The 25466-nt window shown below is 39.3% G+C and overlaps 2 protein-coding genes across 23 annotated transcripts in view; both read right to left on the bottom strand.

Annotated features, from left to right (window-relative positions):
• unc80 (unc-80 homolog (C. elegans)) overlaps positions 1-8143 on the bottom strand; it is a 62142-nt gene extending 53999 nt beyond the window's left edge. For 14 of the 15 annotated variants that reach the window (XM_028462686.1, XM_028462741.1, XM_028462706.1 and 11 more), the window contains exons 1-8: positions 6994-7242; positions 6770-6818; positions 5101-5257; positions 3790-4127; positions 3378-3501; positions 3220-3284; positions 2883-3025; positions 21-294 (exon numbers count right to left, since the gene is read on the bottom strand). In XM_028462686.1, coding sequence (XP_028318487.1) covers positions 21-294; positions 2883-3025; positions 3220-3284; positions 3378-3501; positions 3790-4127; positions 5101-5257; positions 6770-6818; positions 6994-7085 — 1242 coding nt within the window. In that variant the 5' untranslated portion in view covers positions 7086-7242. Of the gene's footprint in view, positions 1-20; positions 295-2882; positions 3026-3219; positions 3285-3377; positions 3502-3789; positions 4128-5100; positions 5258-6769; positions 6819-6993; positions 7243-8041 lie in introns of those variants that run through there. The other variant, XM_028462675.1, reaches the window with a different exon arrangement.
• A 675-nt stretch (positions 8144-8818) lies between these two features.
• LOC114475650 (microtubule-associated protein tau-like) overlaps positions 8819-25466 on the bottom strand; it is a 32839-nt gene continuing 16191 nt past the window's right edge. The window contains exons 6-16 of one of the 8 annotated variants that reach the window (XM_028466674.1): positions 21591-21646; positions 20039-20056; positions 19632-19817; positions 19417-19534; positions 19206-19262; positions 16293-16603; positions 12936-13028; positions 12451-12543; positions 12288-12369; positions 11260-11372; positions 8819-10701 (exon numbers count right to left, since the gene is read on the bottom strand). In XM_028466674.1, coding sequence (XP_028322475.1) covers positions 10492-10701; positions 11260-11372; positions 12288-12369; positions 12451-12543; positions 12936-13028; positions 16293-16603; positions 19206-19262; positions 19417-19534; positions 19632-19817; positions 20039-20056; positions 21591-21646 — 1337 coding nt within the window. In that variant the 3' untranslated portion in view covers positions 8819-10491. Of the gene's footprint in view, positions 10702-11259; positions 11373-12287; positions 12370-12450; positions 12544-12935; positions 13029-16292; positions 16604-19205; positions 19263-19416; positions 19535-19631; positions 19818-20038; positions 20057-21590; positions 21647-22112; positions 22243-22367; positions 22555-22648; positions 25131-25466 lie in introns of those variants that run through there. The other 7 variants (XM_028466683.1, XR_003675493.1, XR_003675492.1 and 4 more) reach the window with 7 other exon arrangements.

Raw genomic sequence — 25466 nt, 5'->3', positions numbered from 1 at the left:
TCCATCTGAGGCTGCGTTACCTGTGTCTTGTGCGTGTTGACCAGTGAGGGCGTGGCAGCCACCATGGAGCTGCTGCGCGGCCGAGGCAGGGGCGTCACCAGGGGTTCGGGGGTACGCTCGGGCCTCTCCTCCATGATCTGCCTCAGACGCTGAAGGTAATACATCAAAGCCCAGTGCACGCCCTCCTCTGTCCAGTGTGACTGCAGCAGACAGCGCAGCACGGCCACGTCAAAGTAAGTAGCGTAGCGCGCTCGCTGGGACAAAGATGGAGGCAGTCCTGCAGGGGCTGATGACCTGTGATAAGAGAGGATAGAATAGAATGAACGGTCATGCTTTCAACTCAACGAGTGCTGAAATAGAAATCAGAAAAGTAAATGTGACTGATTTCTGTATTATATAAGCCCGTTCATTGTACCCTCGCTGTTTGTGGCCCTGATGAAGGTCGTCTGAACAAAATCTTGCCAATAACATTTTTTACTTACAGTGTGCAGATCTCTTTTTTGCACAAATATAAGCTCTGGTATCTTGGCAGATGTATGTATGTGTGGCTACACTGCTTCATTAATAATGCATCAAATAAAGGCAGTAAACAAGCTCCGTCCCCTCTTACAGCAGCATAAGGTGAGCATCAGACAGAGAGGAAGCCTGAGCCTACGTGAGTCCACTATAAATAAGTTGAAATGAAGGTCAGCTGGAGCAACATATTGATGCCATGAGGTGGGGGGAGGGGGGGGGGGGAGCAGACCATTTAATCTGGGTGTCTGTAATAAATGGAGCAGGAAGAGATGGTCCATGTCTACACCAATCACTTAGCGAGGCTGGATCATTTTTCACTATCTCTGTCTGTGCTGTGCCTACTGCTGTTGTGTCAGGTTGCCGTAGCGACCGGGTGCCGACACCCACCCGGGGCGGTTTTAAGAGGCGGCGGCTGACTCTCTTCGACTCCAACGCAGCAGAGGGAAAGGGAGCAGCTAGCTGTTGCCATGGAAACTGCCTCAGCATCAGCAGTGCTCTGATTTCACATAGCCACGGGATGAGTAAACTGTATTAATCACAGGGTATTATCATAATGTAAGTGGGACGGTGCTTCGGTGTGGCTCGACTGTTTGGATGGTGAAATAAATTAAAGATTAATAAATGGTGACGTGGGTTGGAATGTGCGTTTAGGACCTGGCTCAAATGTGGATCTATGTATGTAACACTTCTATTCCACTAGTTTGAGGGATTGTCAGTCAGTTGCTTAGCTTTAGTTTCACCAATTGGTTGATTAAGGAAGATTATTGCAACAAACGTGTGATAGTTATGAGGTGTTTTGAGGTGTTTATGTGGGTGCATCATTCAGTGGCTGGATCGAAATTTCAATATACAGTAGGGCTGCACAATTGATCAAATTTTAATCATGATCACGGTTTTGGTTGCCACAATTAATTTAACCTAATCATCTGCAATATTTATATTTAAAATGTGGACTCTGCTGCCTCAACCATTAGTCAGTGGTAATTGTTTCCAATGAGTTTGGTTGATTTCTTGTTTTTTTGGGGGTATAATTTTTATTTAAAGCTTCATTTTTCACTGTAAACCGTTCATATACAGTACATATAAATCATGTTTTTTTATGTAGTGGAAAAAGAAATACAGATTTTTCCCTAACATGATAAATAATTGTGATTACAATCGTGATTACAATATTGATCAAAATAATCGTGATTGTGATTTTGGCTATAATCGTGCAGTACAGCAGGGTTTTTCAACCTCAGGTTCATCTGTAAATAAAATGGGGTTGTCTGACATGTCTAGTAATAATTAAAAAAAAGATTTAAAAACTGACAAAAATTATATTTAAATTCATGAATTTGATTTCAAATTTTAAATTAAAAAATAATATTTTTTATTTTTTTTATTTATCTATTTTGCACTTTTAAATATAAATGATATGTAACGTATGGAAAGCACACATTTTGTGTAAATTAGGAGAATTAGCTTAAATCAGTGGTTTTCAAACTTTTTTGGCTCAAGCACCCTTTCCTCTTACTTTTAAATCCTAGTACCTGCTTATGTCCGACTACTACATTTTACTCAGAATACTATAAAAAACAACTATAGTTCATAATGATGAATGAATGAGTGATAACACACATTTTAAAGAATCTCATTTTGTAAATAAGTGGAAAGAAACAGTATTTAGTGCCTCCTGAATAGATTTATGATGTGGAACCAAGACTGACTTTTGCATTTTCTGTTCATGCTCTAATAAAAATAATTATCATTTTGTGTTTTTTTTTTTTTGGTGTCATTTTGTGTATTTAGTTGTTGTTTGTCTATTCTTTTTACTGTTCAGTATATTTTTCTCTTATTTTGTGTGTTTTTGTCGTCGTTTTTGTGTGTTGTTGGTACTAATTAAATTATTCTCTCTCTCAGTGTGTGTTTTTTGTGTCATTTGGTTGTTTCTCTATTAGTTTTGTGTATTTTGTAGTGATCTTGTGATTTTTCTCTAATTTAGTGTGTCTTTGTTGTCGTTTTGTGTGTTGCTGGTATAATGGTAAGTATTTTGTTAGTGTCATTTTGTTTATTTTGTTGTTTGTTCTTTTTATTATTCATGATATTTTTCTCTTATTTTGTAGGTTTTGTTTTCCTTTTGTGGGTTGCTGGTAATATTCAGTGTGATCAATATTTTTAACATCAATATTTTTAATGCTTTCATTTGTAATTTTCCTCTTTCAAGTACACCCTGTAGTGCCAGCGCGTACCCCTAGGGGTACACATACCCCCATTTGAGAAACCCAGGCCTACATCATGGACTGTGTCATTCCATGTTTTATGATGCTGTGTGTGCAATAAATGAATGTTTTTTCTTAATTAAATCATGTGTAAACATCACTCACTTCTTCTTGGAGGGACCTTTCACTGGGGCCGGCTGCTGGGAGGGCCCGCCTTTCTCAACAGAGTTACCACGGCGACAGCTTTGCTCGCCAGCAGCAGGAGAGGAGGACTCTGATTGGGTGGCTTCGCAGACCACCTGGAATCCCTGTGGGTGGGAGGGAGAGATGATGAGATCCTGATAATTAAAGGCTCTGCGGACAGAAACAGGAAACAGGCGTCTGTCATGAGCCTGGTTAACCCCCCCCATAGTTACCGCTGATAAATATGAGCAGACGATCCCAAAGGTAGCATTAAACAATGAAGAGGATAATAACACGTGATAAACGTTAGCTCACTCACCAATGGACCAGGGTTGGATGATCCACAGGGGCTGCACTGGTTGTGGACTGGGGAGTTCCTCTTTGCTGTACACACAGGAAACACCAACATTTATTAATTATGAGGAAATACAGGGTTAAAAAAAGATACAGAACTCTTTTTTTTTTTTTTTTTTTCACCCGTCACAATGTTCCTGACAGGTTTGATGAGGGAGGTAAACACAGGGATGTCCGGCTGACGGTGCTCCCACATAGGCTGCCATATCACCAGACCACTGGCCAATCGGAACGTCAGGTCAGACTCCTGGAAGTAACAATGACATCATCATAATCCAAGTCCTAAATAAGTCTATTTAACCCTCGGGGGAACCTTTAAAATAAATTGCACTCTTTGGGCTGAGGTAGGTAAGATCAGATCTTTTCAACAACTCCAGACCTAAAATAAAGTTTTCATTATATTTCTGTATTATTTTATGTTTTTATGCCCTTTCTGTCATAAAAACACAGTTTTTTTCAATACGAAAAACTAAAAAGTAATGTTGTTGACTGATTTTTTCCCAACACTTCACATTTCAGTGAAGTATATGTTCACCTTTATCCGATGGATCAGTGGGGCAAAGAGGAAGACGAACAGCTCCACTGTGGCCATGCTCTTGTGGAACAGCTTGGTGCGAGCGTGCTCATCCTCCACCAGGGAGCCGCTGCGCTGCTGGCCCCCCGACCCGCCCAGGGCTGAGCCGGAGCCGGGCGCTCCCGGGGAGGAGCCCTGGTTCCCCACGGGCTGGAGGAAGGCGCTGCTGCTGCTGCTGCCCGCCGACCACCCGTGACCCAGGCTGGGCTCATGGTTGCACTCCTGGGCCGCCTCCAGCAGCATCCAGTGCAGCGTGTGCAACAGCTTGGTCTCGGCCACGCCCAGTTTGTCCTGGTGGCCTGGGGGAGGTCAGAGGTCAATGAGTGATTACTGAGGAGCATGACAATCAATGGTTACAGAGGAGGAGGGGGGGGTGACTCAAAATAATATACATCAGAGTAGGTGTTACACCCAATTTAGTTCAGGAGCTAAATACTGACCAGGGTTCACATTTTAGGTGGGAATTAAAAAAGTGTAATTTCTACATTAATATGTGTAATGATATGTAAAGCAGGGTTGTATTATGTTTCCTGTATATCCAGTGTGTCCTGTATATCCAGTGTGTCCTGTTTCCTGTGTGTCCTGTGTGTCCTGTGTGTCCTGTGTTTCCTGTGTTTCCTGTGTGTCCTGTGTTTCCTGTGTGTCCTGTGTGTCCTGTGTTTCCTGTGTGTCCTGCGTGTCCTGTGTTTCCTGTGTTTCCTGTGTTTCCTGTGTGTCCAGTGTTTCCTGTGTGTCCTGTCTCCTGTGTGTCCTGTGTTTCCTGTGTGTCCTGTGTTTCCTGTGTGTCCTGTGTTTCCTGTGTGTCCTGTGTTTCCTGTGTGTCCTGTGTGTCCTGTGTGTCCTGTGTGTCCTGTGTTTCCTGTGTTTCCTGTGTTTCCTGTGTGTCCTGTGTTTCCTGTGTGTCCTGTGTGTCCTGTGTGTCCTGTGTTTCCTGTGTGTCCTGTGTGTCCTGTGTTTCCTGTGTTTCCTGTGTTTCCTGTGTGTCCTGTGTTTCCTGTGTGTCCTGTGTGTCCTGTGTGTCCTGTGTTTCCTGTGTTTCCTGTGTGTCCAGTGTTTCCTGTGTGTCCTGTTTCCTGTGTGTCCTGTGTTTCCTGTGTTTCCTGTGTGTCCAGTGTTTCCTGTGTGTCCTGTTTCCTGTGTGTCCTGTGTGTCCTGTGTTTCCTGTGTTTCCTGTGTGTCCAGTGTTTCCAGTGTGTCCTGTTTCTTGTGTGTCCAGTGTGTCCTGTGTTTCCTGTGTGTCCAGTGTGTCCTGTGTGTCCAGTGTGTCCTCACCCAGCTTGTTCCTGTTAGACAGCAGGATGGACGTGCAGTGCAGAACATGAGGCAGCGCCGCCTGGACCAGCTCCCAGCGGGAGATGCTCTGGATGGCATCCGACAGGGCCGGAGACAAGCCGTGGAGCTTGTTCTCCACCAGCACCCGCTCGAACGACTGGGGAGGAAAAGGAGGGAGGACAGACACATCTTTGACTCTGATGGGGGTTGGGGGCGGGGGTGGGGGGGGGGGGGGGTCCTTGCGGGAACAGCAGCAGCAGCTGTTTGAACTGGATACTCACTTGTAAATAAGTCAAGTGGACCATAGATTTATTTCTACATATACATAAAATACTAAATATGTAAAAAACTGACCATATCTAAGCAATCAGTGACAGATATCAGGGTCTTCACTTTAAATTTCCTAGATTTTGTGACCAATTTCTATTAAATTAAAGGAAATATTGTGCAATATTTTGATGAAAATTGTAGGATTTTGTAAGAATTTGAAGTTTAACATTAAAAACGACTGCAGTCATGTGATATAAGCACCAGAAAAAACTGTGAGCACCTGAAAATATTGTTGAGTTTCATTTATACAAAGATTCATGTTTTCTCACTCATTTTTACGTTCTGCTGCGGGCCGAATTGGATTCTACTAAGGGCTGGATTTGGCCCCCAGGCCAGGAGTTTGACACCTGACTTAGAACCTGGGAATTGAATTCATTGGTGTTATTTTATTTTAAAAATAATTGTAGATTTTCAGAACAATCAGAGGTGTAGAGAGTATACCAATATTTCCTTCTCAAGTTGAAATACTGTTACTTATTTGAAATTGTACTCGAGTACAAGTAAAAAGTAGCTGAATTAAATAGTACTCAAAGTAAATGTTACTAGTTACTTTCACTCCCCATGTTTACTTTTGGTAATAAATCTTGGTACGGTTCCCTTGCATACATCTCATGTAGAAACTTAAAAAGGAAGAGATGAAATCTTGCACAATTGGAACTTAATTTATTTAAGTTCCAAATGCATCTGTATAAAATAAAAGGTTTGTCAAAATGTACAATTATTATTATTATTTAAATTTAAAAAAAACATTAATGAATTAAATTCATAATAAATAAAGTTTCTCAGTATCTACGTGAGTATAGATACATTTATTAACTTTAAAACTGAGAAAATAACTGGTATTACGTGCTTTTGTCACGATGCATTACGTTTAATCATTTCATTGGTGTCTGGTCACTTCATTTTTTGTAGTTTCACAATTTTCTGTTGACCACAAAAAAAAAAAATAGCAATTTACTCAGTAACGGTTGGGTGTAGAAATGTAAGGAAATACTTTACTTCTTTTAAAATGACTGATTTAGAAATAAGTACAAGTACCCATCAAAGCAAGTCAATTACAGTAACGTTACACGAGTACTTTCACCTCTGAGTACAATTTCAATCAAGTAACAGTACTTCTACTGGAGTGGGATGTGATCAGTACTCTTTATTACACGTCTGCATTATGGATATGAGTTTTAAACGTAATCTCCTGCATTAGTAATCAGAGGAAATGCATTTGCAGAATGTAAAATGGAGAGCTTTCTAAAACAGATTAAAGAGGGAGGTGTGTGTGTGTGTGTGTGTGTGTGTGTGGTGGTGCTTTTATTCTGAAACACATTATGATTAAATGACTTACCACACATGAGGCTTCATACTGTTTACCCAGCTTTGGCCGCAGAAAGGCACTGGAACACAAACACAGAAACAGATGCATCATGTGTGTGTGTGTGAGTGTGTTGGCTCACAGGTGTGTGACACAATGACTCACTGCAGCAGCAGCAGCAACAACACTATGTATGTATAGTGTACAGACCCCCCCCCCAGATGTGGACCAAACACCTGTTCTGAGTCTGCACTGACCTGGTCTGCCTCCACAGGAAGGTCTGGATGGGGAACGGGATTCCTTTCCCGCACTCCGGCTCGTTCTCGTCCAGGCTCTTCCTCTTCACCATGGTGGACCGGGGGGACCAGGAGGACCGGGGGGGGGGAGGAGGGGGACCGGTGCCCAGGTGGCTGGAGCCGCTCCTCACCACATGATTGGGTCGAACGTCCTGCGTAAAATGGCTGCAAGTGTCGATCGACGGTGACGGAGAGACTTAAAGAGGGGGAGAGGAGGGGTGGAGGTGGAGGAGGAGGAGGAGGAGGATGGGGGGGTTGTTTCAGCACCTCCCTCCCCGGACAGCGGCGGCGCGCATGCACTGTGCGGCTGTGCCAGATGTGCACACGACGGCCCACGTTCACGCGCAAACAGCTGGCAACGGACACGGAGCTCGATGCTTTTGAATATCAACAGGTAGAGGATATGATTGTCCTTTGATCACCTCTAGCAACAGAAATCAATGACCTCAAAGCCTGTTTTTCCGATCTGTCAAGTCTCACGTTTTTACCGGGAAACACTCGTATTTTACTCCTCTTTCCGGGCCATCCTCCCGTATTAGTATTATCCCGTAAATATCCCGTATTAGTATTAATACTATTAGTGTTTTATAATGAAATAATATGAAAACATTCCTCTGCCTCTCTAAACTGAACGCTGTCACCTAGCGATAACTGCATCTGAAGTGGCATATATATATATATATATATATATATATATATATATATATATTAAACCTACGTAGTTACTGACTTTTAATTGAAAACTTTCCAAAAAAAGTTAACAAATTAACGTAGAATTGGAATGTATGGCACTCAAATGTCCCTTCGTTTAAAACTCGAGACAACAACAACAACAATAATAATAATATAATGATAATAATAATAATGAGTGCCATCAACCTCCACCGAGCTATTCATAACATTTATGTTTATTTTGATAGTTTAGGGTAAATTTGCCTTTACAACCCGTGGAATTTCCAGTAAAGCTAAACAAACATAGATAATAATGATATTTTAAAAACCAACTTACCACGTTTTGTGCTTGTTGAAGTTACTTCCTGTTGTAATGACTTGATTGGCGGCACCTGGTCAAATACACTAAACGATTATGTTTTTCACCAAGAAGCTTGGACTTTGAGTACATAATGTATTCATAACAATCAGGCAAACGTAAATGCACTGTTATTTTAAATATAATAATTAATATTTATCGAATAGCTGATGATTGCCCCGTTTTGCTGCCCTCTAGCGGCCACATGTAGTAACTGCAAGGTGCATGATAGTAATGTAGATATTCATTTTTCTCCCAGTTCAGGTGCAAACGTCCATATGTAAAAATTAAATAACACAAACAATTATTCTTTCTTTTAGTTTTGTATGATGTAGTTTATAAAAAAAAAAAACAAATATGCATTTTGAGATCAATTTAAACGAGTTACATTTATACATGGCCACATTAGTAAATAGAATAAAATAATTAAAAATAAAATAAAAAAAATCTGTATACCTTTTTATTTAAAGTTGGACATGTCCATAAAAATCTGTTGAAATATATTTCTTTCTTTATGATGAGACTCAAAATATGAATTGGACAGACAGAAATCACTAGGTTTTTCCCCCTGTGAGTCCTACAAAAAATATTTAATGTTTCATATGATTATAAACATTAAAATGGTAATGGAAATAAATAACATTTAAAAAAAAAAAAAAACACACACACACAGACCAGAACAGTTATTGTGTGTGTGTGTGAGACAAATCCCTCGAGCTCTTTCTTTGGAGAATTGACACAAAAACCCAAAAACGCAACAGTTATATCTTCTTTTATTCATGATGTCAGTCGTTATCCTGTTGGAGCATCTCAAACATCAGAAAAGGGGGTGCACACATTTACAAGGTTCTTTAAATACACCTACACAGGCAGGAAGAGAGGAAACACAGACAAAACATGGGACGGGGAGCCGACATTTAGGCAAAAAGGGAGGAAAAATTCACAATGAGTGGATAATAGGCTAAAAGTTTCTATTTTTCTCTTTTCTTATTTAAACTGAACTCTAACAGCTGCGAGTTGAGGGTCCCTCTCCTTCTTCTCCTGCTTGTTTACTGCCCTGAACACAATCTCACAACACAAAGGGGGAGCTGCTCCGTTCGATGGAATGTTAAACTTTACTTTAGTTTAATCTTCACTAAAGTCATAGTTGTTCACAATCAAATAAAGTACAAACGTGCCGCATGAGGGGGCTATGGGGGCTCACAACACAAAAGCCACAACAGAAGTGACACCGCGAAGAAGAGTGAAGTTAACGGAGGTTTAATAAAATCCACGAAGAAGAGTGAAGTTAACGGAGGTTTTAAACCCGCCCCCCCCCGAGTTAAACCGGAAGTTAAAAGTGAATAATTACTTGCTGCAAATTGTTTGTTAGTATATATAAAGTACTTACATGTCAAAGGTTAAACTGCTAGTATTAGATTCTCACTTCAGACTTTAACTCTTCTTCGTGGATTTTTCTTAACCTCCCTACGTCACTCTTCTTCGTGGACTTTTCTTAACCTCCGTTATGTCAAAAAAAAAAAAAAAAAAAAAAACTCCGTTACGTCATTCTTCTTCGTAGATTATTATTTATTATTTTTGGCTTTTGTGTTGTGATCTTTCAGTTATTCTCTTCAGGATCTGTCTATAAACCTCAAGCTGAAAAATGCAGATATTTCTAAACAAGCCTGACATATTGTTTTTTGTTTTGTTTTTTTCATTTTTGTTTTTGCCATGCTAGCACATTAGCATTGCAGTAGCTTAGTAAAAGCACAGTGTTAAAGTGGAACCAAACACCAACGTAACCCACCGGTTTGCAAACAAACAAATAGGATTAGAAGTCTAGAGGAAAATGTTTTTTTTTTTTTTGTGTTGTAGAAGGTTTCTACATTTTACTTTAACAAGCTGAAGATTCAGAGCAGCCATGGGAAGTGTACACACAACAGTGACAAATATATATATAAAAAAAACAAAAACAGTTGAGGATAAGATCAACATCCAACACAGAAACAGGAATAACTCCCGTTTGGCCTTAAATGCCACACACACATGCTACTGTAAAAGAAGCCTCGACCATCTTGCGTTCAGTACCGTATCAATTCAGACGGAAACATTTAGAGTTTAAAGTGTGTCTCTTCATGGGTGGAATGAGCTGAAGCTTTTCATACACCACATTAAAAAAAAAGACTTTACAATCGTGAAACCACCAAGGCCTTCTTTAGACAATCACAGCCGCTCACACCATCTGCCAAACTCACATCAAATCAGAAAGCTCCATATCAGAGTGGAAACAGCCAGATTACAGGATCACCGATAATTTCACTTACTACAAAAAACTAAAACAATCCAATGCACGGCTGCAGGCCTGTGGATGAGGTGGACGTCATCCTATCCTAGGGGGAAACGTGGGAGGGGCAGGCTGGATCATCGAGCGCATCAAAGCGTCCAGCTCATAAGCCCTGCTTGGCCAGGGCGGCGGTCACGTCCTGGGCTAGCGTGGACAGCTGCGGCGAGTCCATGGCGTTGACGCTGCTCGTTGACGACAGACGAGGGGAGGTGCCGCCGGTCTCCGGCCCGGGGGAGTGGGTGATCACGATCTCGGCACCGTGGTCCACCCGAGCTTTGGCCATCTCCCTGAACATCAGCTTGTGGCTCTCGATCTGGAAAGAGACATTTCATTTAAGTGGTTTCTTAACAAACCAGACCAAGGTTGGGGTCAATTACAATTAAATGACCAATGTTCAATTACATTTTAATTACCCATGTTCAATTACAATATAATTACGATTACAGTGACCAGCCTTTTTTCCAATTACAATTAAATTACAATTATTTTCTAACCCCAGAAAGTCAATCACAATTGCTGAGCCTGAAATAAATAACCTAATAAAAGTTAACTTTCCTGTTGTGTTAGCTTTCTGTTAGCATCTAGAATACTAACGGGTCCTAAATCAGCTGTAAAATACACTAAAAACAAATATCTATCATCTCATTTCTTTCCTATCTATTATTATCTTGTTAGGCTTCCTAATAAATGAAAATATAGACTTTTTTGTATTTCTATCAAAAGCTAGATCTGAAACATATTTTAATAAATATTAACTACATACAGTATTTATAGAACTGTAACACGGTTCCACAGTTTTGCATTAAAATATAAGTGATCGCAATTACAATTATAATTAACCCCAACCAGACAAATATCGTCTTTTGTTCACCATGACGTTCCCGCCTCCGGCCACGTGGCTGGCGTTGTCCAGGGAGCCGATTTTGGACTGAGCTTTATCTTTAAATTCCAGCTTCACGTTCTCGATGCGTACCTGACCCCCACCTGGAGAAAAGACAGAAAGGAGAAGATTTCACTCCTCTGAGGCAACACTCAGGGCGAAGAATCCTTCACACTGAAGCCCTTTGCATCAGTCTGTGGTGATTCTGGACTTTAGTGTTGCACTGCAGGATGTTGAGGCCTTTAATGTTGCACATGATTTGGCCTCATGAGCAATATTTGTTGTTAAGCGAAAAAATAAAGAGAAATCAACTCCAGATGCATCAAATATTATTAACCTCCCAACTCTGCTCTTACCCAGATGTGCTAAATGTTGGATTACAATAGCGTATACAGCTGATTGGCTGATGTGACACCCACCAAAAAAACACTGGGAGGGGGTCTCCAGATGCCTTCAAGAAACCAAGAATTTTTTTTTAACATTTTGAGCCCATTTTTTTTCTTCTTATTTGTACCGTTACACACAAATTTGCCATATTTCAATCTATTTTCATCACTTTTTTTTTGCCATATTTTTGCTAATTTTAATGTAGTTTTGTGACATTACTCCCATTTCTGACACTTCTCCATCACATTTTAATGCCTTTTCTGCACATTTTTCCACTTTCCAGACATTTTCAGCACTTTCCACCTAATGTCACATATTGTGACCCATTATTGTCACTTTGACTTTTTTCACCATATTTCATACTTATTTTGGCCAATTTAAACACATTCACAATTTCTCATGCCTATTATTTGACAGTTTAAACTAATTGTTCCAACATTGACACTATGAACCCTTTTTACCAAATTTTCTGTTCGTTTTTGCCCCCTATAATTTGCCACTTTAACCAATTTCCGTGTTTTTTAAAATGGGTTGAATAAAATCGCAGATAAAAACGATTTTTCTCTTGTTTTCATTCTTCAATTGTGTCGTAATATGAATCGTGTTGGTGGTCTCGCACTGAGGTACCGTACCTGGTCTGTGGTGAATGTTGGACATGGAGCCACATTTGGCGGTGATGTGGCTCAGATCGATCTTCTTGCTCTGGATTTGAACCTATGGGCAGCGGAGAGGAAAAGAAGAAAGAAAGAAATCCACCTACATCTGTTCTGATTAAGGTTTTCTGATCATTCTTACGTTGCCTCCTCCTGCTGCGTGCTGGATCTTGTCCAGAGAGCCACATTTGGCCTGAACGTGGCTGAAGTCCAGCTTCACACTTGGAATCATGACCTGGGAATGACAGAAGGGTTTGTTTTTTTAATCAGTGCAACCTGCAAACGACAAAGGCTGAAATCCATCTCCACCCCCGACTCATCCAGCTAAATCATCTAATCTCATTCTGCATCTACATCCCACTTACTGTAACCCTTATCTTAATTTAAGCCTTTGAGTGATGGAGGCTTTTATCTATTTAGTGATGAATCTCCAAAAATCCATATTTTACCGTCTGATAATTGATTATTAAAACAAGGAAAGTGACATATCAGTATTAAACAAAGGCAGCAACCACAAGATGAGTAGACAAATGCTCATGTAGAAGTAGAAGAAGAGAAGCTGAACGTAGACATAAAGAAGTGATGAAGGACAGAGAGAGAAAATGAAGAGAAGAAAAGCGTACATACATGGCCTCCTCTGGGCGTGTGCTTCAGATTATCCTTGGAGCCGCACTTTGACTGAACATGACTGAAGTCCAGCTTCTCGCTTAAAATCTGAACCTAAAATAAGATTAAATAATAATAATAAGGAAAAACGCGTCACCTTTCCTGTATCGTAGAAGCCCTGAAGAAAGCAGTGACCTCCCCTCGAGCAGGGGTTCTTAAACTTTGTTTGGGTCAAGTACAAGTACCCCCCCCCCACTTTTGTCTGACTATGACTACTACATTTGGCTCAGAATACTATAAAACAACACCTAAATATTGATGTAATGAACAATAACACACATTTTAAAGCATCTCATTATGTAAATAAGTGAATGAAACACTATTTAGTGCATCCTGAATAGATTTATTTCTATTGTTTTGATAATTTCCGGTCATCTCATGCCTGATGTGGGACCAACACTGACTTTTGTATTTTTAGTTCATGTTCTAATTAAGAACATTTCCTACAGTGTCAAATTCATGGCCCAGGCGCCAAATCCAGCCGTTTAGAGAATCCAATTCGTCCCACAGGAGAAAGACAAAATGACAGAAAACATGAATCATTGTGTAAATGAAACTCAACAATATTAGCAAGTGCTCACAGTTTTCCCAGTGCTTATATCGCATGATTGCAGTCATTTTTAATGGTAAACTTAGGAAAATGTTAGGATTTTGTAACAATTTAATGTTTTTTCAAACAAACGATGTATTTCCCTTGATTAAACAGAAATTGGTCACAATATTTAGATAATTTAAAGTGTAGATCCTGTTGGGACTGATACAGTATCTGTCAAATATTGCTTGGATATTGTCAGTTTCTTACATTATTTGTATTTTATGCATTCATAGGAGTTTAAACTAGGGCACAATAATGTGGAAATTGCTTGTTTTCCCGCATAAAATCTGTGGCCCTCTGGATATCAAGCTGCTCCGTATTTGGCCCCTGAACTAAAATGAGTTTGACACAAAATAATTCCCATATTTTTAACAATTTAATTCGTTAATTCTCTCTCTCTCTCTTCCTCAAGTACCCCCTGTAGTGCCATTGTGTACCCCTAAGGAAGAAAGTTCCATCTTATGTCCAGCTACAACATTTTGCTCAGAATTCTGTAAAAAAAAACAACTATAGAGCATAATGATGGAATAAAACACATATTTTAAAGAATCTCATTTTGTAAATAAATGGAATGAAACAGTATTTAGTGCTTCATGGATAGATTTATTTCTATAGTTTTTATTATAGTTCATGTTCGCATTTCTATCATCATTTTGTGTATTTTGTTGTCGTCCGTCTGTTATGTTTTATTAATCAGTATATTTTCTCTTATTTTGTGTGTTATTGTTGTTGTTTTTGTGTCTTGTTTGTATCATTTAAATCCTTCTATCTCAGTGTGTGTGTTTTTGGTGCCATTTTGTGTATTTTGTTGTGTTATGTCTGTTAATTTTATTATCATTCAGTATATATTTCTCTTATTTTGTGATTATCAATTTTAACTAAAAATAAACCCCATATCTTTAATGCTTTAAATTGCATTTGTCAATTCTCTCTCTCTCTCTCTCTCAAGTACCCCCTGTAGTGCCAGTGTGTACCTCTAGGGGTACATGTACCCCCATTTGAGAAACAGTGATCTAGAGAAGCAACAACATGAAGCTTTTTGGCTTTTGAACCTCTCTCAACATTAAAATAATCAATGACATTTAGTTTGTCATGAAAGAGGAAGAGCAGAGCAGTCACTCCTCCTCCTCTTCATCACCACCAGGGTTAATGAAGACGGATGTGATTAAAGCGTGTGCTGTGCGTGCTATTAGCTGCATGGCAACAAAGGCAAGCACATGAAGGCTTTGGTCTCAAATATGAAAGGAAAGAGCATCAACTGATTTCTGTTCCTAGTTTCTCGGAAAAAAAAAAATACGTTCGATTATTCGATTCATTAGACGTGAAGCAGATAAAAAAAAAAAACAATAACCCATGAATAATTAGATGCTGTTTTAAACCAATAACATCCAAACCAAGGAGGAGGAAAGAGTACGTTCCTCAGAGGACACGACTTTGCACTTTTAATGAGAGCAGAATGGAAAGTGGGAGACATTTAGGGAGAGAACGGAGGAAGAGGAATAGTTTGGAAGGAGACTAGGAGCTGCTAGAGGCAGCCGAGTGTGACAGAGATGGCTTTGGACAGGCAAAGAAAACACACGCACACGAACATACACACACAGGAGTTTGAGGGCCGACAGTGAAAGGAAGCATGTGACCTTTCTGCTGCTCAGAGAAGAAGAAAAAACAACAAAAACTCTCCTACACTTACAGTGTTCATATTTAAATACATCAGTGTAGATACACTAACATATAGTATTGTTTAGAAACATGTTGATGCATATCTGTTGTATTTTTGTAGCCTATTTGTCGAGCACAAAGATATATTTTGAGATATTAATAATAAATATATTTGAATTAACAAAACAAACCTCTGGCGTTGTTTTTGTTTTTTCTATCAAGGCATGAAACAGAAGATTCTTTACCGTGCTCATGTGGCGGCATTTGGTTTACAATTGTAGGTTTGAAAGGTTCTAATAAAAATAGAAATCTCCTTTATTGTTTACAATACATATGTCTAATTCTTTTCCATGTAGAAATATGGAGAAATGATTTTGTCCATGTGTGGCTCAGTTTTGGGTCAATGTGTACATTCATGGTTTCCAAATCACACCACAGAACATTATATATCGCGCTTTGAGATGACTTTTGTTGTAATTAGCGCTACATACTGTAAATAAAGTTGAATTAAATTGAATTGAATATTTTGTTGTGTTTTTTTTAGGGTAAATGTACACACTTTTTAAATATGATTATTCTGCTGGGTAAAATGTGTATTTTTAAAGCTAAAACTATATCAAACTTTAGGAATATATTTTATCACCAGTATATGCGAGAAACAATTGTAGCAACAAATAACAACAGAATAACTGAGCATTAATTGAGTTAGAGATATACAGTGGTTATTATTAGGTGTACTTTCTTAAAGGTGTGCCATTTGTTGTGTTATAAATATTTTGCTAATTCTGTTGTATTGATTGATTGCTGATCCGTATTATTGATTTTATTTTATTTTTCATTCTGTTATGGTATTCATTTGTGTTTGCTTTGTGCTACTTTCCTATTTCTATTTTGCTTTCCTGTCACAACACTATGAATGTGTGGGGTGGGCTGGGGGTTTGGAAGCCTGTTTTGTTATTTTACTCTGTAAATAAATACATTTGGAAGTAAAAAAAATAAATAAATAAATCTGTTGAAAAGGGTTTGTTTAGTATTCTTGTTATTTAGCGTCATTGTTCTTTTACCTGTCCCCCTTTGGGCTGGTGCTTAAGGTTGGTGGTGGAGTTGATCTTTGACTTTACATTCTTCAGGTCGGGGAGGGGCTGGTTGACCACCTTCAGCTGCCGCTGAACAGAGGACGGCGACTTGGGCGGGGTCCGAATGACGGCTATCTTTTTCTCCTGGAGGACGCTGAAGGACTTGGGGGTGTGGCTGCCGGGGGTGCGCGAGCCCGGGGTGCGGCAGGTGTAACTTGGGGGGGTCCCCGGTGTGACGGCAGTGGAGCCCGGGGTGGAGGTGCCGCTGCGAGCCGATCGGGATCGAGTGGAGTCTGTACCTTTAAGGCAGAGGGTGGGGGGGGGGGACATCCACACCTGATCAGCACTTTATTGTGAAAGAAGCAGGAAGTGAATGTGACAACATGGAGTGGAAAGAATGTGATTAAAAAACAAAAAACACATTAAATGAAGGTTGAATATAAAACCAGAGGCGTAAAGAAAAGTTACACGTTTATTTTTGGTAATAAATCTTGGTACGGTTCCCTTGCATACAGTAAACATCTCATGTACAAACTTAAAAGTAAAAGACCAAATCTACCACAATTGTAATTCATTTATTTTCCACAAAAGCACCAGTATAAAATAATGATGATGATGATGATGATGATGATTAGTATTATTTTAAATAAAATAACACCAATGAATTAAATTCAAAATGAAACATTTCTCATGATCTACATATAGATACATTTATGAGCTCTATAACCAGTGGTGACACGTAACGAAGTACATATACTTGTGTATTTTTTTTTTTTGGTGACTTTTTACTTTTACTTCTTATTTTTTTAAACAAATATCTGTCCTTTCTACTCCTTACATTTTAAAAAATGAGCTTGTTACTTTTAAGAACTTCAAAGATGACGTCACGACGTAAAAAGATACAAAATGTTGGTAGTTTGAGGCTTTTTTCTGTGAGGCAGGTCCCTGAGTTTTATGGTTAACATTTTTAACTTTTTAAAAATGTTAAACTCAAAGCTGCTCTGGGTTAAAATAAATATTTGCATTTTTTCCCCTTAAAATTCTAATCTAATAATAATGAGTGCTAAATTGTTCATAAAGAGCAACAGATTTAATATATTTCTATATACCAGTTTTGTTTTTCATACAAGTTTCTAAAAATGTGAAACTAAAAAGCTGCTCTGGGTTTTATTCTGTATTTTTTTTTCTTCACACATTTCATTTACAAATGTAATGAGTGCTAAATTCTCCAGGTGTTTCAAGGTAATATATTTATTTTATTTCCATGTACCAGTTTTCTACTAGTTTTAAAAAAATAAAAGATATGGAATTTACTTTTTAACTTAAGTACATTTAGTAGCATGTACTTTTTTTTACTTTTACTCAAGTAAAGGAGAAACTTCAATACTTTTACCAAAGTAATTTTCTATTCAAGTATCTATACTTTTACTTGAGTACTGAATAACGTACATTCAATGCTGTTTGGTCGCGGTGCCTTACGCTTAATCTGATTGGTCGGCTACGATGTAATGCATTTGTTTGTTGTCTGGTCATTTCATTTTTAGTAGTTTCACAATGTCCTATGATCATTTTAAAACAAAAAAATAACAATTTACTCAGTAATGGTTGGTTGGTGTAGGAATGTAACAAATTACTTTACTTCTTTTAAAACGCACTTAAGTACAAGTTCAATTACTGATTTAGAAATATACTCAAAAAAGTACCTGTAAAAGTACCTCCAGTACTTTCACCTCTGTCTAAAACCCCCCACGTAGCTCAAACAAGGGTTATTTGAAGAGCAGAGACTGATGTTGAACATTGTACAGCTTGTTGCTTGATTGTTGCTAGGTTACCCATCCCTAACAATCATCCTTTATTTCCCTTTTATGGCCATTAACAGCCAATATTTGAATAAAGCTGGTGCTAAATTACAATTTTGGAAGTCAGATTCAGCATTTCTCAGGTAGAAAATGAGGCTGATGATGAGAAATATAAAATGATAGTTTTCTCAAAAGGTACATCAGATGTTGCTCGGTGATGAGGAGGAGGTTTAGGGTCTAATACAGGGGTGTCAAACATCCAGCCCACCTTAATACAATTACCAGCAATGTCTTTATTTGACCACCAGGGGCGCACTGCAAGGGTAGTGGGTTCAACAACGTTCTTTACAACCCATATATTTCATATTGGAGTAAAACACAATGTTTTTGTTGTGATTGTGATTCTGGATGGATTTAGATTTGTGTCTTTACAATTACAATTATTATTATCTTTAATATTATTATTTTTTAAAAAAGCTCAACTTTATTAAAAAAAAAGCTTTACAATAAAAAAAGTGTTTGAATTGCAAAAATATATTTGACACGCAAAAAATTACATTTATGGTTTTGTTTTGTCCTACCATAATGTGCCCCCCCCCCAAAAAAAAACAACAAAAAAAAACAACTAAACAAAATAAACTTAAATTAATTGGAAAAAAATCAACATTTTCAACCAAAACAATGTGTTTAAATGCAAAACAATTGGCGTCTGCAACATTTATTTGCATTCAAATAAATCTTTCTGTTATGGAAAAATGTTTTTACATTTTTTTACTGATTAAATAATAAAAAGTCATAAAATCTACCTATATAATGCTGTTGTTATTATTTTGTGTCTGGTTAACTTAATCAGGCAGTGCTCTGTCAGTTGCAATGCAGGTGTGTAAAACTAATTTTAAATATACTTATTTTATCAACATTTTCATATTACATGTTGTAAAAAGAGCGTTCAATAGATGTAAACACCTTAATAATGTAGCAATGCTTCTTTGCACTAAAACAAAGACATGATTTCAGAGTTTTCTTTATTTATTCAATGGTTTGATTGTTTGTAAAATGAGTTTGACACCCCTGGTCGAATGGGAGCGTTGGGGTGGTCTACCTGTAATACTAGGGGCTCTTCCAGACCTGCTGTTCCCTCTGGACTCAGTTCGAATTGCTTTTTCGGTGAAGTGGGACAAGAGAAGGATAAAAGGAGGGTTAAAGGAAAACACAGCGGTAAGGGGGCGTGGCATGGAGAGCAGAAGGAGCCAAAGTGTTATTAAGCACTATTACCTGTTTCCACGAGTGTGTACTTGCATGTGTGTACTTACAGGTTGGCCTTGAGGGGGTGCTGTTGTCATCTTGTTCAGCAGCAGGGATGTGACGCGTCAGAGATTTAGCTGGCCTGGGGAGGGAAGACCTCTTCTCAGGGCTACGGTACGCTCTCTCCTGAACAAAAACACACGCCCATCATTACGCATGTGCTGAGTCATGTACGAGTCCTTCCTCAGCTTCCCTTCAACCCCTCGCTCTCCCGTCACTTTACCTTCTCTGCCCTTTTGCGGAGCAGAGGGGAGTGGCGAGAGGATGCCGAGGAGGGACGGACCTCGCCAAGCTCCGCCTTCACAAGGGGGCTCTGCTCAAGGCTACATGCAGAGCCAGGTCGGGGGTTCTGATGAACAGAGCCCTGACGCTGCACTGCCAGCTTTATCAGAACGGCCCGTTTGGGACTCTGGGCCACGTGGATGCATGTGTTCAGGACAGATGGAAAACATGCAGAGGTGACAAACAGATGGGAAGAAAAAAAAAGTGTTGAACTGGAACCAAAAGTGAAGTCACAGAGTGAAAGATGATGTTTGAAGTGGAGGGACAGGATTAATCTTGTGTTGTCAGTGAGTGCACATGTTCAGGGAATGACCAACTGCCCAGTGTAGTTTGACTCCTAATACTCACAATTCGTCTTTGTCGAGACTGACACAAGGACAGAGGTAGGCATGCAAGACAAAAAGAACAATGAAAAAAACTAAAGTGCAAACATGCAAAAAAAACTAAAATAAAGACACAAAAGCTGGGGCAAAAGGGTTGGGGTCAGTTACTTTTAATACAATTATGCTTTCAATTTTTCATGTTCAATTACAATTACAGTGACCAGCATTTTTCCCAATTACTATTATTTTTCTATCCACTGAAAGTCAACTACAATTATGTTCTCAATTACTTAAGTTAAATTACAATTAATCAAAAATATAATCTGAAATAATAAGATACTTATCCTTCCTCTGGTGTAAAATACAGTAAAAACTATTTAATTACTCTATTATCTATCTAATTTATTTCCCATCTCTTAGTTACCTGGTTTGCCTGCCTAATCAATGAAAATATTGGTATTAATATTTTTGGTGTGGGCTTCTGAGCTTTTTTTGTGTCAGTTTTTTATTTTCTCAAGAGAATCTTGAAGATAAATGAGTTTGTTGCATTAACTCACACCTATTCAAAATAACATGTAAGCCATATAACTGTAACATGATTATAGAACTTTAATGCCAATTACAATTACAAAATAGATTTTCTGAAGTCAATTACAATTCAATTACGATTACAACAGCAACCATTTTTACAGATACAACTAGAATATTTGCATTTTCTTCAGGAAATGCAAATATTCTAGAGAAAAATACAAAGGAGGATGCATGTGCTGACCCGCGTCATCAAACACTGTATTAGCCTAGCATTAGCATTAACATTACCAATAACTAGCATTAGCATTAGCGAGATTTAGCCTAGCCTTAGCATTAACTAGCATTGACATTGGTCTAACATTACCTAGCATTAACATTAGCTTAACATTAGCTAGAATTAGCCTAGCATTAAACATGAACCTAGCAATAGCTTTGCATTAGATTCAGCCTAACAGCAGTACAGCATTAGCATTAACCTAGCACTGGATTAGCATTTGACCAGCATGAGCACTAACCTAGTATTAGCCTAACCAATGAACCCTCTGTGAAGTAATGCAGAAGATATCATGAAAATTGTTGAAATAGGTTGAAAGATCTGAAACAATCTAAATAAAGTAAATAGAAATAAAAAAGCTGAAATAAGTTCGAAAAAGGTTGAAAAAGGTTGACAGTATAAACTGAAAGTAAGCAGAGTTGAAGGTTTATTGAAAATGTCTGATGTGAATGACAATATTTAAAATGATGAAGTTCAATAGTTTAAAAAGTTAGAAAAAAGCAAATACATAGCATACATGCCAAAAATCATCTGCAAGTTTTTATTACCAAACTTGTTGAAATTGAAAAATGTGGGAGTAGTTGAAGTAAGAAGGAAACAGATTAATAACTAAAATGAAGTATACGGATAACAATAGTGAGGATGCTCCCTGCCTCCTCACTAATAACACTATAACTGTAATCATCAGTTACACAGTTACAATTATAATTGATGTGCATCCGCGCATGTTTGCACTTGATGTCGGTGCACATCAACAGTTGGTGGTACTTACAGCGGTCCTCTCCCTGGACTGGTGGGCCACGCTGAGGGGCTGGTGATGTTCAAAACCTGAAAGACAAACACAGCTATGGTTACACAGCAGATGGTGTGCAGGAACAGCCATTCATGGGTGCCACATCACCACATTGATATATTTGACACACAACCTTCAGTATGCAGCCAACTCCAGCAAACACCGACAGGTGGAATGAGAGTTCAGAAAAGAAAATGATCAAAAAGAAAAAATCTCCACCTGCCATGTGGAAAACAGCGTCATCATAGAAGCAGGAGGACAAACATGGAAGTAAAGCGGAGCTAGCGGAAACACTTCGTCACGATGTTTGCCAGTTACATTGCATCTGCTTGACCGCTCAGTGAGCCATCAATAGAGAGAGAGCAAAGAGTATACTGTACTTGTTATAATCAGATTATCATTTTTGATTTGATCCGCTGCGCCTTACGAAGATGTTTGGTTTTTACAATAAAAGTGCTATCTCTCCATCAACAGCACTGACTGCTGGTGAGAAGTGTTCACCTGTGACTTTGCGTCTAGCGGGGCCGTGAAGCAGAGCCGGCCTAGGATGTTTGGCCACGCCTTTCTTTCGAGATGGAGAACGAGTTTGGAGGACTGACACCTTATGTAGTCAGCCTTCCTAACGCCTACTAGCAGAGAAGAACACAGTATTATACCAATTCTAACACCGGTAACAGTTGTTCACAAACAGTTGTTCACCACTTAAATATTAAAAGGCAAGATTTTAAACTTTGAGCTTTAAAATCTATTTGAACCTTTTTCTTCTTCATTTCTCCTCTTGATGAATCACACATAGGCTCTCTGCGGGAGACTCCCCACTCTGGACGTCCCCTTCCTCTGGTAGAAGACTTTTTGTTCCGATTGTGAATTACAGGTGCCTTTGCAAAGCTCTGGGTCAGAGGAAGGGCTTCGATTTGCTCAGTCATGATACTTTTGTCATTGTCTGCAGTGAAAACAGATGACAGAAGAATGTCTACTCTCTTTTTTAGCTGAAAACTTGTATTGTGTGTTCCTGAATGTACAACTAAAACAAATACCTTGTGAGTCTTTCCAGTCACTGTTTTCATCCAGAGATGTAACGTTGTTAGTTGATTCATCCTTGGATGTATTTTCCATGCACTGACCATTGTTATCATCTTTAAACATTGTCTCTTTCAATTCATCATGTTTTATCATTTCTTCCTCTTTCTTATAAACAGCCTCTTCATTTTCCACCAAATCCTCAGCACGTGTTGGATCTTTCCTTCTTTCCACTTGATCGTTTTGCCATTCATCTCCACCTTTGTCTTCTCGTTGTAGGCTGTGGTCTGAATATGGAGACAGGCGTGAGCTGTCCGTTGCAGGCTCCTCGTCATCACTGTATTGGCCACTGTGGCTCCATTCATCAGCCCCCGATTTTGGATCATCGTCCTGGACCTGATTGTCCACCATCAGCCATGCATGCCCCATCTTTTGTTCTTCCTTTGCACCTTCTTGAAGTGGACTCTCCAGTAACAGTGACTGTTCAATAGACTCATTATCCTCTTCTTTGGTGGCTTGTACTTGTGGTATACAGATGATTGGAAAAGTCATTTTGGACTGAGAAAACTCCTGCAGCTGGATTTGTTTATTCGAGGGCTTCTCAATAACTCTGACCTGGGCACTATCTAAGATATCACCTTCATCTTTGTGATCTCTCATAGGTAGACAAGCAAGACCATCTTGTGTGTCTTCTGATTTAAACTTGTTAGGTTTAGAAAGTCCTTTGTCAGATTGTGAATGGGTATCACTTTGTGCGACATGAGCTTCTGTGTTTATAACATCGGAGGAATTTGGAGTGGTGGGAGAGATTGGGAAAGAGATGCTTCCAGTTTCAATCAGGGCGAAGGTAAAAGAATTATCGGGCGGAATGGGAGAAGTCTCTCTTGAGGGATCTTTTTCAATGTCTACTTCAGGAATAGCTTGAGTTTTAATGTCCAATGGCAAGCCGGTCTCCAAACGTAATTCAGTCAGTCGATCTCTCGAAGTGCTCATTGGGATCCTTAGACGGTCAGGTTTCAGATTACTTGTTACAGATCTTTCGAGTACCAAAAAAGCCTTGGCTGCTGAGTCTTTCATTTCCATTACAGGTCTTTGGGATATCTCAGGGATAGTTTGCTTATAAGAAACGTCTGTTGCCTCAAGATCCTCCTTTATCCCACCTTTCATCGTGGAAAAAGAGAGATGCGGGGGATCCCCAGGACTTGGGACATCAGCCGGTGAGGACAGGGGTGCAGAGCATTCAGTCAAAACACAGTAATCCTGTTGCTCCAATTGGACCTCCTTTGGCAGAGTTGGTAAATCAGCAGGCACAGATTTTCTCCTTATAGGGTGACATTCTCTTTTCTCCTTGGATAGGGAAGTTAATGGTCCAGCCAGATCCAGCACATCGGTGGAGCAAGCCGTCTTTTCTGATGTAGACATAATGAAATCCACAGCTGAAGGTCCATCTGCACCGCTGGGGACATGTTTAACTGATGGACGAGTTGTTGGAGAATGCACAATGGGTGTGTTGCTCTCCAGGGATGAAACAGAAGGACAATTGAAGCCTTTCTCAATAGGACACAAGGTTTCTGGAAAGACCTTTGACTGCTCTCCAAATGTTGTTCCCACTGAAGATCGAGGAATAACATCCAGGGAGTCACTTGTTGGTTGTAACAGCCTTTCACTGCACAAAATGTCTGTTTTTTTATCCCCTTGTGATACAGCTTTTTCTTGTAAACTTGCGTTAGCTGTTGTGCTGATTTCATAATAACTGGAAGACTGTAGAGACTCCTTGTCATGGCTTTCTGAGGAAGTCTCAAAGTAGTTCTTGGATCCAGACAAAAGTTCAAATGTTTGGGGTTCTAGACTAGACAAATTTCTTTCTCCCTGTTCCTGTGCATTTGTCTCTGTTATTTCTTGGTGTGTAATGCCAATACCAGCCTCCGTAACTTCCCTGTTTTCTTTGGGTAAGGTTGATCCTCCTTTGTCCTCAGCCATGAGCTCTTTCAAGTCTTCTGTGAGTAAACTCTCTTTGCCATGAGAATCCAAATGCATTTGACAACTTGTGGTATCAGCCGTATCATGTAAAGTCGTATCCAGTGAAGGTGTCCCATGCTCAGAAGTTAGACGAGCCATTTCAGCATCTGGTACTTTTTCACATTGTGAAGAAACATGGTCTTCGGGAGCCTTTGTGACGCTCCCTTCCAGCTGGGCTGTGAGTTTGAAGGGCACGGGGAAAAATACTTGGTGCAGATTCAAACTGCCTAAAAGCATTGCCTGCAGCATCCACAAAAGCTGGCCAAAAACAGTCAAGCCAAGGCCGCCTGCACATGTATGCAGTCACTCTGCATTAAGCAAAACCCAACCATGTTTTTTGTGGCCTGCCACAACAGCACACACGGAGCGTCACAGCACCAAAAATATCGTGCAGGGTTGGAGTGAGGAAATGAGAGGCATGATGTTTGACAAGAAAAAAGTTGGCGGTAAATCCCGCAAAAATCGAATAAAACATAAAAACTGTAATGTAAAAGTGGTCTGTTAGAGATAATGATATTATATTTAGAGTAACAACAGGTAAACAGCTATCTTTATTTGATTTCAAAGATGTAATGAAAAAGCACACTGAAGCTTAAAACAACTGATGTGCAACACTTTAAATACATTGAGGGCAGCGATGTGAAGCACCCGCACAGGTGAGTGTGCATAGCGTTATCACTCTTTATTTTGGCAAAAAAATAAATAAAATAATGTATATACAAACAAGTGATTTCAGCAGCACATCTATGATGCTTGGCAGTTTAAACAAATACAATAGCAGTTGCAATGTAGCTGGCAATACAGCATGGTGCAAAA

Source organism: Gouania willdenowi, chromosome 2, assembly GCF_900634775.1.
Source record: "Gouania willdenowi chromosome 2, fGouWil2.1, whole genome shotgun sequence".
NCBI lineage: Eukaryota > Metazoa > Chordata > Actinopteri > Blenniiformes > Gobiesocidae > Gouania > Gouania willdenowi.
This window is presented reverse-complemented; position numbering and strand designations above follow the sequence as displayed.